This window comes from Rattus norvegicus, chromosome 19, assembly GCF_021556685.1.
Source record: "Rattus norvegicus strain SHRSP/BbbUtx chromosome 19, alternate assembly SHRSP_T2T, whole genome shotgun sequence".
NCBI classification, from domain to species: domain Eukaryota; kingdom Metazoa; phylum Chordata; class Mammalia; order Rodentia; family Muridae; genus Rattus; species Rattus norvegicus.
In genome coordinates this window covers 21,323,035-21,339,054 of record NC_141552.1, presented here as the reverse complement: position 1 = coordinate 21,339,054, position 16,020 = coordinate 21,323,035, and the positions used below count along the sequence as shown (strand labels likewise).

Below are 16,020 nucleotides of genomic sequence, written 5' to 3'. Positions count from 1 at the left end.
TGATTTGCATTTCCCTTGTGTCTAAAGATGTTGAACATTTCTTTCGGTGTTTCTCAGCCATTCGGCATTCCTCAGCTGTGAATTCTTTGTTTAGCTCTGAGCCCCATTTTTTAAATAGTGTTATTTGTCTCCGTGAGGTCTAACTTCTTGAGTTCTTTGTATATTTTGGATATAAGCCCTCTATCTGTTGTAGGATTGGTAAAGATCTTTACCCAATCCATTGGTTGTTGTTTAGACCACACCTTCTGCTGGCTCATATCAAGGACATGGAAGAAGGAAGTTTGCTTTATTAATTCGCCTACTTCTTCAGGATTACTGCATGTACTGAAGACCAGCTTAAATATCCAGCCTTATGGACAAAACCGTTGGAGTCCAGGGGTTGCCCCATAAACCACACAAACTCTGACCTCACTTAGACAGGGATGGTTTATTGAATGCCCACCCTAAGACTGATCATCAGAGACATAGCTGAGAATTTGTCAGGCTACGACCCTGGACATTTTTCTATGTCAGTTTATAAAGACTAAAACTGTGAGGTCATAGGCAGGTGCTGGAAGGGCTGTCTGGTTGTCAGCCCTGACTCAAGCCATTTTAGACAACAAAGGTTCATACTGACTTTTTATCTGTTTAAAGATTTATTTATTTATATATAAGTACACTGTAGCTGTCTGCAGACACACCAGAAGAGGGCATCAGGTCTCATTACAGATGGTTGTGAGCCACCACGTGGTTGCTGGGATTTGAACTCAGGACCTCCGGAAGAGCAGTCAGTGCTCTTAACCATGGAGCCATCACTGCAGCCCTCATATTGACCTTTAATTTTATTGGTCCTACATGAAGCTTATAATTATGAAATTTAAGATTAAGAAACCTCACAACATAAAGAACTTCCTTCCAGTGGTTCCGGAATGGGTGGGTGGGGGAGCACCCTCGAGGAGGCTGGGGAAGGGGGTGGAATGCAGGGTTATTGTAGGGGAAACTGGAAAGGGGGTTAACATTTGAAATGCAAATAAACAAAATAACCAATAAAAAAAAACATACACAAGTTATGTGATCATTCCTGACCCTGCTCTGAGTTAAATTATTTTCAGACAATCATGACAGACAGACATAGTACAGCAAGAATATGAACTATCTGGCAGGCATGGAACAAAATGGCTACAGCTATGCTAGGGGGATTGGCTTCAACAGGGGCAACTACTGCAATTTGGACCTTCCATTCCTTGTTGAATTAGCTGTACCACAGCCTATACACCATTCTAATAAATTTTCTTTCTCTATATACAGTCATTCTAGGAGGGATGATTGGTTATGCATTGTTAAATGCAATGCTGATCATTAAACCCCATCACTTCCACAGCAATATGTAAGTTACTGAACAACTGAACAAAAATTAAAATTTACTGCATTTATTGCGTGTGTCAGCAGGCATAGGGAACACTTGGCTGCTTACATCTCTTGGTCTCTATAGAGTAGTGGGAGAACTGAGACCCACTGAGGAGGTCTCTTAAGCATAGACCAAACTCCTTGCAGTGACACTGGATTCCAGGCTTGTTGTCCTGTTTAGGCCTCATTGTGGTCTATGTACATACACTCTATGCATTCTCCCCATGCAGGTTCACATGGACTGAATTCAGAAAGGTGGGGATGGCAGAAAGATGCATGGTTAAATAGCCCACCAGGTTCACATTGTATCAGCTTGATTTAATCTAAGGACAAAGAAGTGGAGTTTCTCTGATGGCTTTCTTCTAAACCCTTGAAAGGATCACTGGGGTTTGACCTCAGTACTTCATACTTCTTGCTGGGTCAGCGAAACTCAAGGAAACTTGAGATTGCCATAGGCACAGTATTATGCTAGATATACTGAGTAGGTGATACTAAGATGTTCAGATGGTCATACCCATTTGCATGAGTTCTTAATGTACACCTAAGGTAAGAGAGATCAAGGTCTTCAGAATAGGAAGATCATTTCCAGTTCTTTTCTACAGTTCCAGTCTGAAAGACTGGTAGGGAGAGAATGGTAGATAATCGAGAATTGGTGGATGATGCTTTGAATGCAGGGTGGGTTTCTGTGCTGGTTTAGACAGGGTCTCAAGTATCCCATGTTGCCCTCTTCCTAGCTGGCCAGGTTCACTTTGAGCTCAGATAAACCTGCTTCTACTTTCCAGTAGACAGTCTTACAAGAGTGGCCTCCAGGGACTGTGAGGACAGCATTAGCCTTTGACAGTTGAGGTGTGTAACCCACAACTATAGTTTTGTTATAGCCACTTTGTTCCATGTCTACCAGCTATTTCAGATTTTTGCTGTCTATGCCTGACAATCACGGACACAGAAAAATAACCTGATAGAGAGCAAGGACATGGTGATCACATCCTTTCCTGTTCTGTATGTTCTGGATGAGGCTTGTTAAAATTCCAATATTGCAGAAAGCTTTATATAGGACCCATCACATTAAGCATCACTGTGCACTGTTCTATCTAAAATGGCCTAATCAGAACTGACCACCAGATCACACTTCCTGCAATCCTCATATGAGAAGCTTGAGCTTTTTTTTTTTGACTTTTTTCTTTCTTTCTTATTTGTTGCTGTATAAGTTGAGAGGAAGATATTTGGGGCCATGGATCTGCCCCCAAAATCTGGGGTATGGATCTGATCAATCAGTGTTGGTGTGTGCACTCAATACAGTATCCATTTTTTTACTGTGACAGATACTTTTGTGTTTGTGGGGAAGCCCATGACCCAGAGCACAAGTGCTGGGTCCTTGCTCTATCCACGTAGTGATGTGTATAGCCTCGTCCTACACCTTTATCTGCACCCCCTATATCTCTTGACTATTTTATTTTTTTGATAGAAGGCCTGTCAGCAGTGCTCCTTTGGCGACATTAGCGCAGAGATGAGAACCCCACAAGCAGCATGAGGTTCCCTTCATTGGTGGCTCCAATATTGCACTTTCCTCTGCCAACTGGTCTCCACACTGTTCCTAGCACCATAAAGACTTCAACTCTTTCAACTAAGGAATTTTCTGGCAATTGTCAATTGCTAAGCACATGACTTCATGAGTGTTCCCCTAACACACACGCATGTTGTAACCTACCATGCAGACTACTTCTTGATGTGATATAAAGCACCTGTACATAATGAGACAGGAGAACTTTTGACTGCATATTCAATCTGGTGTGAAATCTCCGGAAGTTTTAATGGCTAACATTGGTGAATGAGGACAATTTGAGTTAGGATGAGACATTTTGGGGCAAGATATGGAAGGAAACATTCATTTAGATGCATAAGAATTACTAAGGTTTTTATAATCAAGCCTTGAGGAAAATTTGGCTTTGGAAGCAGGAGATGCTCAGTGGCTCTGCCCCAGGAAAGTCTCCTGGAAAGGGCACCTCAGCTTATGCTCAGTACAGGGAGAACATTACCAGGGAGGCAAAGTCTGCTCCCCATGACATCAGCTGTCCCTTCTTGGACATTCTATTGTCTCCTAGAGAGTTCTGGCATCCTCTGTGATGTCACCAGTGTTGTAGTGACGACCAGTGCCCTAGTTTCTCTCAGTCTGAGTCTGGCGGTTACAAGCTAAGACATGTTTTCCCGTCTTCGCAAGCATTTTCGGAGGGGGAATGTCGATTCTGGAGAGACTAAAGTGAAGGAGTCTAGCCTTTCGTCTCAAAGTAATGATGGACAAAGACAGCACTTCTGGGGAATGTTGAGTAAGTTCTGGGCAGTGTATTTTGAGCTTCCTGCCAGGGGGGCTGCAGGCTTAAGCTGACCTTTCTAGCAATGGGCCACAACAACTGGAGCATCTGAAAAGGAATTGAATTTCCATGAATATCACAATTCCTGAAAGTCAGGATTTCAGAACTTTAGTTTCCCCATCCCCACTGGGAGGATATGGTAAGGCCAATGCTATTATTCTGTGAACTTCTGGTCTTTACTTTTACAGTGCATTTGTTATGTTACATTGTATAATAACACCATCAGGAGTCATGGAGGGTCCTCCTTTTCTGTGTTAGACAGGGCAGCAATGTACTTCACTATCATTGCTTCTTTAAATACAGTGGATATCTGACAGTAGGAACAGGGGGAGAATTGTGCTCCAGGCAATAACCTTATGTTCTTAGACCTCCTCTGATTTCTTCTAACTGGCAGGGTCATCGTTAGCTTTATATATTAGAGGTTGTGTGTTACAAACATGTTTCTAAAATACCAAAAGTATTTGGAACATGTGGACCAAGATTCATCCTGTAACCTATTGGAAATTCTCGGGCATTTGGTATTTCAAATAGGGGAACTGATAAGTCTGTTGACCATGTCCTCCATGGAAATGTGTTTTTAATCCAAAGTTGTTGGCCTAGAGTATCAGGGTAGGACATCTGAGTGTCTCCAATCACTCAAGTCTTGTGGGTGGTGAATTTATCATCTGAGTTCGAACCCACAGGGGTGAGGGTCCTGAAACCAAGCTGTACCCTGTTCAGCTGATGATAATCCTGGAGAAGCCATCTCCGTGGTCCATGTAAGCACCTGATGTCCGGAATAGGGAACACCTGGCTGCTTACATCTCTTGGTCTCGATAGAGTAGTGGGAGAACTGAGATCCACTGATGAGGCCTCTTAAGCATAGACCAATCGCCTAGCAGTGACACTGGGTTCCAGGCTTGTTCTCCTGTTTAGGCCTAACTGTGGTCTATGTACACTCTATGCATTCTCCCCATGCAGGTTCACTTGTGTTCTTCTACCTACAGACGCTGGGAGAGAAACATCATCCCCTGGCACTGAACTAAGCGAGAATCAGGCCAAGAAGGAAAAGGAGAAGCTGATTAAAGAGCTGCAGCTCATTACCGAGGAGAGAAATGACCTGAGAGATCGCCTGAGGTTTCTGACAGAGAGATCCATGAAGAACGGGGATGAATCGCTCCAAATGCTCTTGTTTCATTCCTGGGTCTGCAAGGTCACCTTCTTCTTATCCTATTAAGGTTTTGGGTTCTAGAAAGCTGTGCCTCCCTAACCACCCTGTGCTAAACCTCACCTCCCATATAGAGGAGATTCAGAACCTTGACCCTTCCTGAGGAGCAAGATGGAAAATGGACTCATCTGCTTCAATTTATTGAAAAGCAGATCTTGTGGTCTGAATGAAGAATTCGGGGATAAAGTCAGGGAGAGTGAGTGTCTAGTGTGCATTTGCAAAGCCCTTGACAGCTGGTGGCTTTGCAAGATTGTAATTGCAGTGAGTTTATGGTGAGTCTCTGTACTTGCTAGGCAGGGGACTGAGTGCTGGAAGATCCAGGCAGCAGCCTGAGGGGCCTGTTCCCAAACTGTTCATCTCAATGCTTGACTAGAAGGTCTCAGGCTCAGGCCTGTTTGTTATTGTCTGTGTGTCTTGCACTCTGAGACAGCAATGGTGCATGCATTTCTCCTGGTTCTCACAGTGCTCTCTGTTTCCATATTTGTTTTTCTCTTTCTCTGATTCTGTTAACTTTTCTCTTTTTTTTGTGGGTGTGTCTCAGTCTGTGAGTCTGTGTGTGCATACATCCAAATGCATATGCACAACTTTTATATGTTTATATTTCCCTCCACACCTGGAATCTAGGGGTCTATGTCTTAGCCTGAGTATTTACCTGTAACACTTTCATGGTCATGTGAATGCTTTGTTCTGGGAGCCCCACTGTCAACAGCACAGTTCTTTGCCTATGTGGCCACGATTGTCTGTACATTTGTATTCCTTGTGCAGATTATAATTTTGTGTTGATATGTGGTCTCTTGTCAAAACAGGAGAAAAGAAATCACCGGTTTCTGGGTGTGTTGGGGTCGGGGAGCATGGAGAGGTGTGGCCTAGGCTCTTGATAGCTTAACTGGCTTGACTGCAGATTTCCTCTTGATTGAACAAAGGGAGCCAGGGAAGCCTCCATCTAGATGCTGAGATTCTGGTGTCCTGGACGCAGAAAAACACGTTTCTGAAGCTGAAGAATATCCAATATGTACAATTCAGAAGGTGTCCTTCCAGGACTGGGGTAGTACAGGACCCACCCTGAGCTCATATATTCCTAAATGCTGATGTTCATTGTATTCTATCATTTGGGACAGGCCACACTTCAGGCCAAATCCATATTATGAAGACCTGGAGAGAATGGAGGAGGCGGTCATGTCAATTCTGCACAACTTAGAGATGGAGAACACTGAGATCCATGAGAACAGCCATAAGCTGAAGAAGGAGATTACCTTCTCTAGGTAAGTCCTGGTCAGAAAGCCTATCACCTGTGGAATGGCCATTTCTGACTTTCTTTGTTCTGGATTGGACGGTCTTCAGCTCTGGTTCTATCTCTTGTGCTGTTTACACATCAGTGTGCCAGGGTCATTAGGACTCAGTTTTCAGTTCCACAAAAGACTGTTCCTCAACCCAGGATTGTCTAGGCATCTTCAGAAGGCTCTAGATAGAACAGCACTGATTGAAGTCAGCAGGTTATTAGGCTGACCTGGACCTATGGTGTCATACCAGGTTTTACAAAACTCAGTGTGTGGACCACATGGTTAGCATGACCTTCTCTTGGTTCTACTGACCTCCTTTGAGGGTGTTTGCCCACTACTAATTGATGTTGCCCCCATGCATTGGGCTTTCATGGATAGTTGTAGATCCATGTTCTTTTTGAGAGATGTGGACACTAATTGGTGCTCGGGCCAAACAAACAATTTATTCTTCCCGGAATTTACTCTTTGTGGTTTGTGCAGCAGCCTTATATGTATCGAAATGAATTCTATTAAGTCTTCATGGGTATCTGGGATCTGGTAGAGTTAGTGGTACTTGGGAGTAGGAATGGGGGAAAGGGCCAGCATGATCTTACTATGCAGACTATATTTCCAGAAACCTGCTCAGCCAGCTCCTGATGGAGAACACATGTAGGAAGAAGTTGGTCCCACTGAAGCAGGAGAGCAAGGAGGTACATCTTGATTGTGCACTGAACCAGAAATATTTGGTTGACTTCAACAAGAAAGATAAAGACCAGCAACGTCCAGACCCAGCATCATCTGGTAGGGTTGAGCAGCTGTGTTAGCTTAAAAATATCTGATAAAGTTTGCCAATTTGATACATCTTTGCTCTCTCCTACCACCTTTCTAATTTACACTCACAACCAGCCAACCTCCTCATGTAGTGGAATTGTTCATTGCTCTGCCTATGCACAAGTATTCTGGGAAGCCAACCACTTTTCAGAAACTGAATTATTTTGCAAGTATATTTGTCTGCTCTTTTTGAAGCTGCAGTATAGAAATGGTGACAGATTAATAACATACCTCATCATTGCATATCCACGTGATAGATTGGATGCTCTGTAGAGTTTTGAACAAGTTCTTGGTTCTTTGACAAATGACACTCTGTGGTCATGTGACTTCTTGTGTGGGAAGCACCTTTGCGGGATAAGAACAAAATGCAAATGTCAAATTAGAACTTGTCATTGGTTTTAACCTTGGTGACATATGGACATCTACTTTCTTCCTGCAACCCAATGAGGTTCCTTCCATTGCCCTGTTCTTGGTTTGCACTGGTATAAGTCTGGGTCCCATATTGGCAGCCCACATTACTTTGAGGCTCTCTGGAGATTTTGCCCTTCCCAAAGAGTAGCAACAATGATATCAGTTAAAAGGTCCATGTTGACTGTCCAATAGAACTGAGATCGTAGAAGGCAGCCTTCCGACAGCTGCCTTGCATTTCACCACCAAATCAGTGTCTGAAAAACTGCCTTCCTCTCCCAGGTCTCAGAAAGTGCAAGAGAGCTGGAATTGGACAGACACCAGTAAGAGAGCTTCCTGAAGAATAAGTTGCTTTCTCAGGAGTCCCTGATGACAAACATCCTGAACGGTAACAAATTTTTTGGATGAGTATTCTTCCTCAGAGTTAATTTGTCATTGCTTAGAGACCCTAAATTTATATAACACTAAGCCAGCCTGACTGATTGAGGTCTTACTTTCTTCTCAGAAAACAGCACTTGAGAGACAACTTGGGGGACCTCCTTTCATTATGTGTGCAAGAGGAGAAACAGCAATACATCTGTGCTTCTAAATGTTCGTTAAGATTGTGCTGTTTAGAAATATTTTTGTTATGATTTTAATTGAAATTTTCTTTTTGTTGTTTCATATTTATATGTTCTTGTTACTGTTTTTATGTTTTCAAATATTTTTAAATATTTTAATTTATTTGTTTTAATCCTGTTTTGTTGTAAAAATGAATTCCTTATGAATAAAAATTGAATTCTATCTCTTGACTCTTAAGACCATCATTCTTATTCAAGGGTTCTGTCCCCTCCTGTGGACTTAGACCTGACAGGTGGAGATGGATCTCTGCATGTTCCATGGATCCTGGGCTAATAAGTGAATTCAAAGTCACCAAGGGGTACCCAGTGTGACAGTGTCTTTTGTGTGGAAAATGTGGCTGTTTCTCGGACACACACTTTATGAAGTAATCACTGACATGCTTTACCCAATTGTTAGGGTCCATGTGGTTCTTCTGAGAGAGTAGCAGATGCTCTATCCTGTGAGTCATCACCACAGCTCCTGCAGGTGCTTTTGTCCTTCCACATCATGTACTGTATTAGGTGGACAGGATCACCTCCAATCAAATAGAGAGATCTCAGGAGATGTGTATTCACAGGAAATTTACTGAGCTGTGCATGCTCAATGTGTTAGCTTGCCAGCCATCCCTACAGGGCTCTGGTGTTACCACTCCTCATTGTGGGTCAGGATCATCCTCCAGCACCACTTAGTGTCCATATTAGAGCAGATCTTTCACCTATTATCAATGATGACCATATGTATTCTGCACATCTGACAAAATACAGAATAGAAATTAGCTTCCTGTTGGCCAGATTGGCATAATGAGTTTTTTGATTGTTAGCATGAAAATTATTTTAATCTAGGCAGTTTAGGGAAGAACCTCAAGGACACCCATAGTGAATGCAGCCTGCAGCTGTGAACACAGGTTTCTGTTGGAGAGCAGGCCTGTGCAGGCCCAGAACCTAGGTGGGACAGTTCAAGCTACCCTTTTTCCATGGCCAATCTGGGATCATATTGAGAATGTATTTTTTCCAGGTGACTGATTTCCAATTTATGGAATTGAACTAACTTACTGAGAGTGGAGGTGACTCAGAGAGTTAAAGTACACAAGGACCAATCCAGTATGTCCACAAAAGCTTGCTGTCACCCCAGGGCTTTTAAAAGCTCAGCAGCTAGAGAAGCAATGTAGTATTTGGTTATTCTCATGCTTAGGTCTAGTCATTCATTATAAGCTGACCATGACACAAAAAGAGTCATCTGTGTCACAATAGAAGCTAGTTGTAACTAGATTCACCCCCACACTATCACATCACTACCGTATTTGAGGTTCTCAGTTACTATCTAAGAACCTGGAAGAGGCCTGGGTCTTGCTACACAAACTCATAATTTATGTCTTCATGACACTGTGTGCTTTGTTCTGTTGATGCTACCATTGGCATACAATACCTTGGATACTTTGTGCTGACATCTGTCACATGAGACAATAGTTCATGCCATGCCTAACCTGCATAAACTGTCCTTAGAGTACGGTGTAGTCAGAGGGTCCTTTTTTTTCTCTCTGAATTTTCAAAATATTTCCAGTCTTCAGACAAGTCTTCAGCCATTGTCCAGTGCCTGTCTTGAGATGTCCACCTTTTCAGCTGAGTGTCTTCATCCAGGCTGCTCTGTGATTCTGTAGAATAGGGTTCCAGCCCTAGGATTTAATTCAGTGTGATTGTACTTTCCAAACATGCTCAAAGCCCTACATTCCACCATAGCCTGTGTGCTTTAGAGATAGAAAATAAAGAACCACATTGCACTTGCAATTTCTCCTCCAACAAAAGGAGAGCCTGCATAGGGCCTTTAAGTAACTCTAAGTCCCAGCTTCTGCATAACTCCCTTCATCGACTCCATTATTGGTGTATTTTCATTACTGCTCACTTTATTTTTGGTGTGCAAAGAATGTGTACCATGTCAGTAAGTGTGTGTGTGTGTGTGTGTGAGAGAGAGAGAGAGAGAGAGAGAGAGAGAGAGAGAGAGAGAGAGAGAGTTTGTGTTTGTTTGTGTTTCTGTGCAGGTGTTTGTGTATGTTCATCCATGAACTCACTATCAATTTTCATAAAATGACTTAGAAGACTGTAATGAAAACTGTTGAGGGGCATGCAGACGTGTGTTACTAGTGTCCCATGGCACCTGGCAGGTAACACTGAAATGGTGGTCTACTATAATAGAGCCTAAAAACAGGCTGTGGATGGTTTACACAGAGATTGTGACGTCATCACCACTAGAGAGAGCAGCAAAAGCTTCATTTATCACATGCTGCTGTTACCAAGATGAGGCAAAGCCTTATCCTACAGAGAGTCTGGTATGATTTGATGGCAGGAAATAAACTTAGTACTAAAATCATTCAATTACAAACAAAGAGGATAATACAAAGAGTCATAAGATTATTCTCATAAGAAAATAGATAGTATTTAAACGATGCCACTACAAAAATTAAAAAATATATATGAGGGCCACTAGGCTTTAATGCAGCCTTTCTACCAGACGTTTAATGACGACCTAATAACAATAGTGCTTCAATTATTCCTCTGATTTGAAAGAGAAGGAACATTGCCAAACCCCTTCTCTGAGTTTCTCTTTTTACCTAGAATACCTGAGTCTGTTGCTTCTTCCATTGTCACCCCAAAATAGAGCTGCAGGGCGAGTCTGTCCAGCCCCAGAGTCTTTCTGCCAGCTGACAGGGCTGGGTTTTGCTCTGCTTGCCCCTGCTCCTGCCCCCGCCCCTGCTCTTGCCCCTGCCCACGCCCCCGCCTCACACCCGCACTCGACAACGCCTCCGACCCATCCCCCCTCCCAGTCCCACCACCGCCCTCAACTCAGACCCGTCCCAACCCCCGCCCCCAGCCTGCCCTCGCCCCTACCCTGCCCCCGCCCTGACCCCCCCACACCTGTCCTCTCCTTCACCACCCCCCCCCCCCCCGGCCTCCGCCCTCGCCGCCGCTGCTTGCGTTGCTACCATTCCGTCTTCGACTCCCCTGTCGACCCCACCGCCACTGCTGCTACCTTCTCCCACTTCTTCAGCCCAAGACTTTTGAGATCCCGGCTTGCAGCGCTCTGCACTAGGAGGCTAATGGAGGTGAGGAGAGCCTAAGGGACAGACCCCAGGCCTGGCCCCAGAGACTTGTGTCTCCCCCTCCCTGGAAGTGCTTTCCCGCAGTTCTCCATTCTGGGTTCATTTTGTGGGGACCCCAGCAGGTGGCAGGCTTTGCTGATCCTCAGGTGTTAGTCTGGGACAGTGGTGGGACTTATGGTTGAGGGAAGTCTTTCAGGCAAATGCAGGCTTTTCTCAAACTCTTGGACCATCTGGTGCCCTCCCTGGGGTCACAGGACCTGTGGACATTGGGAAGCCACTTTTCCCTGTCCTGTGTGACTTTCCCTGCAGAGTGAGCTCTCCTGCAGGAGATACTCTCACATGCTTCTTTAAAAGCACCTGCTCCTCAGATCCAGATCAGTTGTGAAAACAGGCTTCTCCCTGTCAGTGTGCCAGCTCCCCCTCCCAGCTCAGAGCTGCCACACCTAAGGAGCCTCCAGCCCCAGTACTGGTTGGGTCTCATGGAGGAGTTAGAGCAAAGTGCCCCTTCTGAGAAGTGACTCAGAACAGGAGGTTCCTACAACCCAATGAGGTCTCTTCCAGTTGCCCTGTTCTTGGTTTGCACTGGTATAATTCTGAGTCCCAGATTGGCAGCCTACATTGCTGTGAGGGTTGCTGGAGATTTTGCCCTGCCCACAGAACAGAAGATTCAGAAGAAAGGCCAGTTTGGCATAATGAATTCTTTTGATAGATGGCAACAAAATTATCTTAATCTAAGCAGTTTAGGGAGGAACCTCAAGAGCATCCATAGTGAATGCAGCCTGCAGCTGTGAACACACGTTTCTTTTGGAGAGCAGGCCTGTGCAAGCCCAGGACCTAGGTGGGACAGTTCAAGCTGCCCTTTTTCCATGGCCAATCTGTGTTTGTATTGAGAAAGTATTTTTTTTTTCCAGTTGACTGATTTCCAACTTATGGAATGGAACTGACTTACTCAGAGTGGGGTTGACTTAGAGAGTTAAAGTACAGAAGGAATAATCCAGATGTCCACAAAAGCTTGCTGTCACACCAGGGCTTTTAAAAGCTCAGCAGCTAGAGAAGCAATGTAGTATTTGGTTATTCTCATGCTTAGGTCTAGTCATTCATTATAAGCTGACCATGACACAAAAAGAGTCATCTGTGTCACAATAGAAACTAGTTGTAACTAGACTTATACCACATTATCACATTATTACTATATTTGAGGTTCTCAGGTATGATCTTAGAAACTAGAAGAGGCCTGGTTCTTGCTACATATAGTCATATTCTATATCTTCACAGCACTGTGTGATTTGTTCTGTTAATGCTACCATTGGCATACAATACCTAGGATATTTTGTGCTGACATCTGTGACATGAGACAATAGTTCATGTCATCCCTTACCTGAATAAACTGTCCTTAGAGTACAGTGTAGTCGGAGGGGCCTTCTTTTCCTCTGAGATAGCCAAACATTTCCAGTCTTCATACAAGTCTGTCAGCCATTGTCCAGTGCCTGTCTTGAGATGTCCACATTGTCAGCTGAGAGTCTTCATCCAGCCTGCCCTGTAATTCTGTAGAACATTAATAGGGTTCCAGCCCTAGGAATTAATTCAGTGTTCTAGTACTTGCCAAATATGCTCAAAAACTAGTTTCCACCCTAGCTCTGTGTGCTATACAGAAAGAAAATAAAGAACCCCATTGCACTTGAAGTTTAGCCTCCAACAGAAGGAGAGCCTGCACAGGGCCTTTAAATAACTCTAAGCCCCAGCTTCCCCACAACCTCGTCCATCAATTCCTTTATTGGTGTGTTTTCATTAATACTCACTTTCTTCTTTGTGTGGAAAGAATGTGCACCATGTCAGTAAAGTGTGTGTGTGCGTTTGTGTTTGTGCATGTTCATCCATGAACTCACTATAAATTTTCATAAAATCACTCAGAAGTCCCTAGTGAAAACTGTCGAGGTGCAGGCAGACTCATGTTACTACTGTCTCATGGCACCTTGCAGGGAGCACTGAAATCGTGGGCTACTTTAATACAGTCTAAAACGAGGCTGTGCATGGTTTTCAGTGAAATTGTGACGTCGTCCCCACTACAGAGAGCAGCAAAAGCTTCATGTATCACATGCTGCTGTTACCAAGGTGAGGCAAAGCCTCATCCCATAGAGAGTCTGGTAGGATTTGATGGCAGGAAATAAACTCAGAACTAAAATCAATCAATTACAAACAAAGAGAATGATACAAAGAGCCAAGCAAAGCAAGAGCTGGCTTTTTTTTTTTTTTTGAGAAGATCCACAAGACAGACAAACCACAGAGCCTATATCTAAAGTACCAAATCAGAAATGAAAAGGGGGATATAACAAAGGACACTGAGTGAATTCAACAATCATTAGGGCTTACTTCAGAGGCCTTTACTACAGAAAAGTGAAAAATCTATTTGATACTGGTGATTTTTCTAACAGATAACAAATACCAAGTTAAATACAGATCTGGGAAGGTAATGAATAATTCCCATAAGAAAATAGATACAGTCATTAAAGGCTGCCACTCCAAAAATTAAAAATAATAATAATCAGGGCCACATGGCTTTAATGCATCCTTTCTACCAGACTTTTAATGAAGACCCAATAACAATAGTGCTTCAATTATTCCACTGAATTGAAAGAGAAGGAACATTGCCAAACTCCTTCCCTGAGTTTCTCCTTTTACCTAGAATTCCTGAGTCTGTTGCTTCTTCCATTGTCACCCCATCAATAGAACCATTTAAAATGGGATGTAATCGATGTCTGGAGCCTCATTCTTTCCCTTGACCTCCATGCGGTGTCCAGAAGGCATGCCTGTTCTCATGGACATGGACTCATCTCTTTTTGCTGCAGCAAGAAGAAAGCCAGCAGAGGAGGCAGGAGCTTACAAAGAATCAGTAGGATTTCTAGAAAAGAAGCCATCCAGATGTCCATTCTCAGAAAACCTCTGGCTTGCTCTCATGTGACTGGGTCCTCAGACACCAGCAGCCTTAGATGAGACCAAGGAAAGCTGTGCAGAGTCCTGGGTCCCCAGGTTCTTGACCTCCTGAGTGACAGCTATAGACACATCCTCCAGGGAATCCTTACAGCTGGTGACATCTGGACAAAGTGAACCAGATGCCAAAATGAGACATGGGAGAGAAATCCTAGACTGTTTGGAAGGAATCAGTCTCTGCTTTTGCTTTTGTCTCTGTGTGCCCTGCTGCTATGATGTTCATGGGGAGCTCTCATGCCAGTGGGTCTCCTCCTAATGTGTTTGTTGTTGCAGATGTCCTGGATGTTCTGGACCCCATCAGAACTCAGCCCGTGCTCAGTCACGGAGGTCAGCACCTTCCTGTCCAACAGGTCATGAGACCTGAGACAATTGAGGTAACGGCAGTTGGCCTGGGTGAAGTGCTCACAGACTTGGACTCTCTTGCATGGCTGTGGCTTCAAGCAGATCTGTTTGTGGCTGTCTCCTTTGTAGTAACTTTTGCAGGAGAAAAGAATCCCCCTGTACCAGGAAGAAGGCCGGCTCCTCTTGGTTAAGCCCAGAAAGCTCATGATTCTTCAGGACCTGGAAGCTCTGTTCCTAAAAACTTGGTGTGGATATTTGCAGAGGTTTCTCTGGGATTTTGCATAATGACTCTGTCCCAGAAGTTTGAGCTTGCAGAGGCTTGGGCAATCTGTAGCATGGTCCCTGGATGCACTTGAGATTGAAGCCACAGGCTTCAGTAGTAGCCGCCACCTACAGCATGATCCCTGCCTGATCTCCAGTCTCCAATAGGAATAAGCAGTCTTGCCCAGCAGCTCATAGAGCTCTGCCTCTGGAGCCTGATCCTACTCTGCAGTTCCTTTAAGGTCATGCATCCCCTGTGGGTCCACAGGATCTTGGTGATGAAACAGTCTGCCCCAGGATCCCCCATGGTGCACTATGGCTGCAGCTGCTCAGGCTTGTGAGCTGGACTCTGCTTTGTGGAGAAAGGAAACTGGAAAAGGGGATAACACATGAAATGGAAATGAAGAAAATAACCAGTAAAAATTAAAAGAATTAAAGTCATCATCTCAGGAGAATGAGTGGGAAGCCAGGTCCTTAAGCAGGCAGGTTCTCCACAACAATGCATGCTGGGTTCAAGACTGGACATGAGGTGCCCTGAGCTTGGGACTGCCAGGCTCCTACTGGGAAGAGAGCTTTCTTCTTCATTTCTGTAAGTCTCTCTAGTTTTCTTTTAAGGCTTTCATCTCATCATTGACTTTCCCAATGACCTTTTATGACAAGCCATTATGGTTAACAAGAATTAAGTAAAGGCTCATTGAGCTGGTGGTAGTTGGAGGTCTGGGGGAAGCCCTGGACAGAGAGATCTTGCCTACCAGGGGTGGGATGTGCATGGTGGGAGGGACTAGTGGAGTGTCATTGGCCTCAGTATGCACAGGCTTGGGGCTGGTGCCTGGCTGCCTGGTGCGCCTCTGTGGCTACTTGGCCTGGGTCCCACCGCAGATGCCCATGGTGGTTGCTGGCCAGTTGTGCTTGCTCTACCTGTCCTCGGGGCTTCTGGCGGGGCTGACCACAGCCTTGAACATGGACAACCGTGGACAAAGTGGGCCAGAAATCGGAGGATCATGGGAGCATCTTCAACTTCCCCCTCCCCAAGCACTGGCAGTTGCAGCTGGAGGACAAGCCACTGTGAGTTTCCCCACATCCAGGCAGGTGTTCTGCACCACCAGGAGAGCAAGGGCAAGCACTGCTGCCACCAGTCCCACATGCGCAAGGCCTATTTGCTGACTGGCAGGGCTTCACTTTGCTCTGCCTGGCTCTGCTTTGCCTTGCTCTGCCCTGTGGGCTCTCACTTCTTTGGCCAAAGACTGTTGAGATCCCGGCTTGCCTCACCTTTCT

The 16,020-nt window shown here is 44.6% G+C and overlaps 1 protein-coding gene, 1 long non-coding RNA gene and 1 pseudogene across 3 annotated transcripts in view; 1 reads left to right on the top strand and 2 right to left on the bottom strand.

Moving 5' to 3' along the window:
* Positions 1–3,159: 3,159 nt before the first annotated feature.
* LOC147999078 (uncharacterized) overlaps positions 3,160–16,020 on the bottom strand; it is a 28,263-nt gene continuing 15,402 nt past the window's right edge. The window contains exons 3-6 of one of the 2 annotated variants that reach the window (XR_015643876.1): positions 12,533–12,645; positions 9,544–9,711; positions 7,284–7,397; positions 3,160–3,803 (exon numbers count right to left, since the gene is read on the bottom strand). This is a non-coding gene — a long non-coding RNA (uncharacterized LOC147999078). Of the gene's footprint in view, positions 3,804–7,283; positions 7,398–9,543; positions 9,733–11,084; positions 11,242–12,532; positions 12,646–16,020 lie in introns of those variants that run through there. The other variant, XR_015643875.1, reaches the window with a different exon arrangement.
* Positions 4,573–8,242, top strand: LOC147999080 (uncharacterized). Its single transcript, XM_087596112.1, has 5 exons — positions 4,573–4,947; positions 6,081–6,224; positions 6,856–7,022; positions 7,743–7,848; positions 7,966–8,242. The coding sequence occupies exons 1-4, from the start codon at positions 4,904–4,906 to the stop codon at positions 7,805–7,807; spliced, it is 420 nt and encodes a 139-aa protein (XP_087452238.1). The 5' UTR covers positions 4,573–4,903; the 3' UTR covers positions 7,808–7,848; positions 7,966–8,242.
* Positions 13,766–15,052, bottom strand: LOC147999079 (zinc finger CCCH-type antiviral protein 1 pseudogene; annotated as a pseudogene).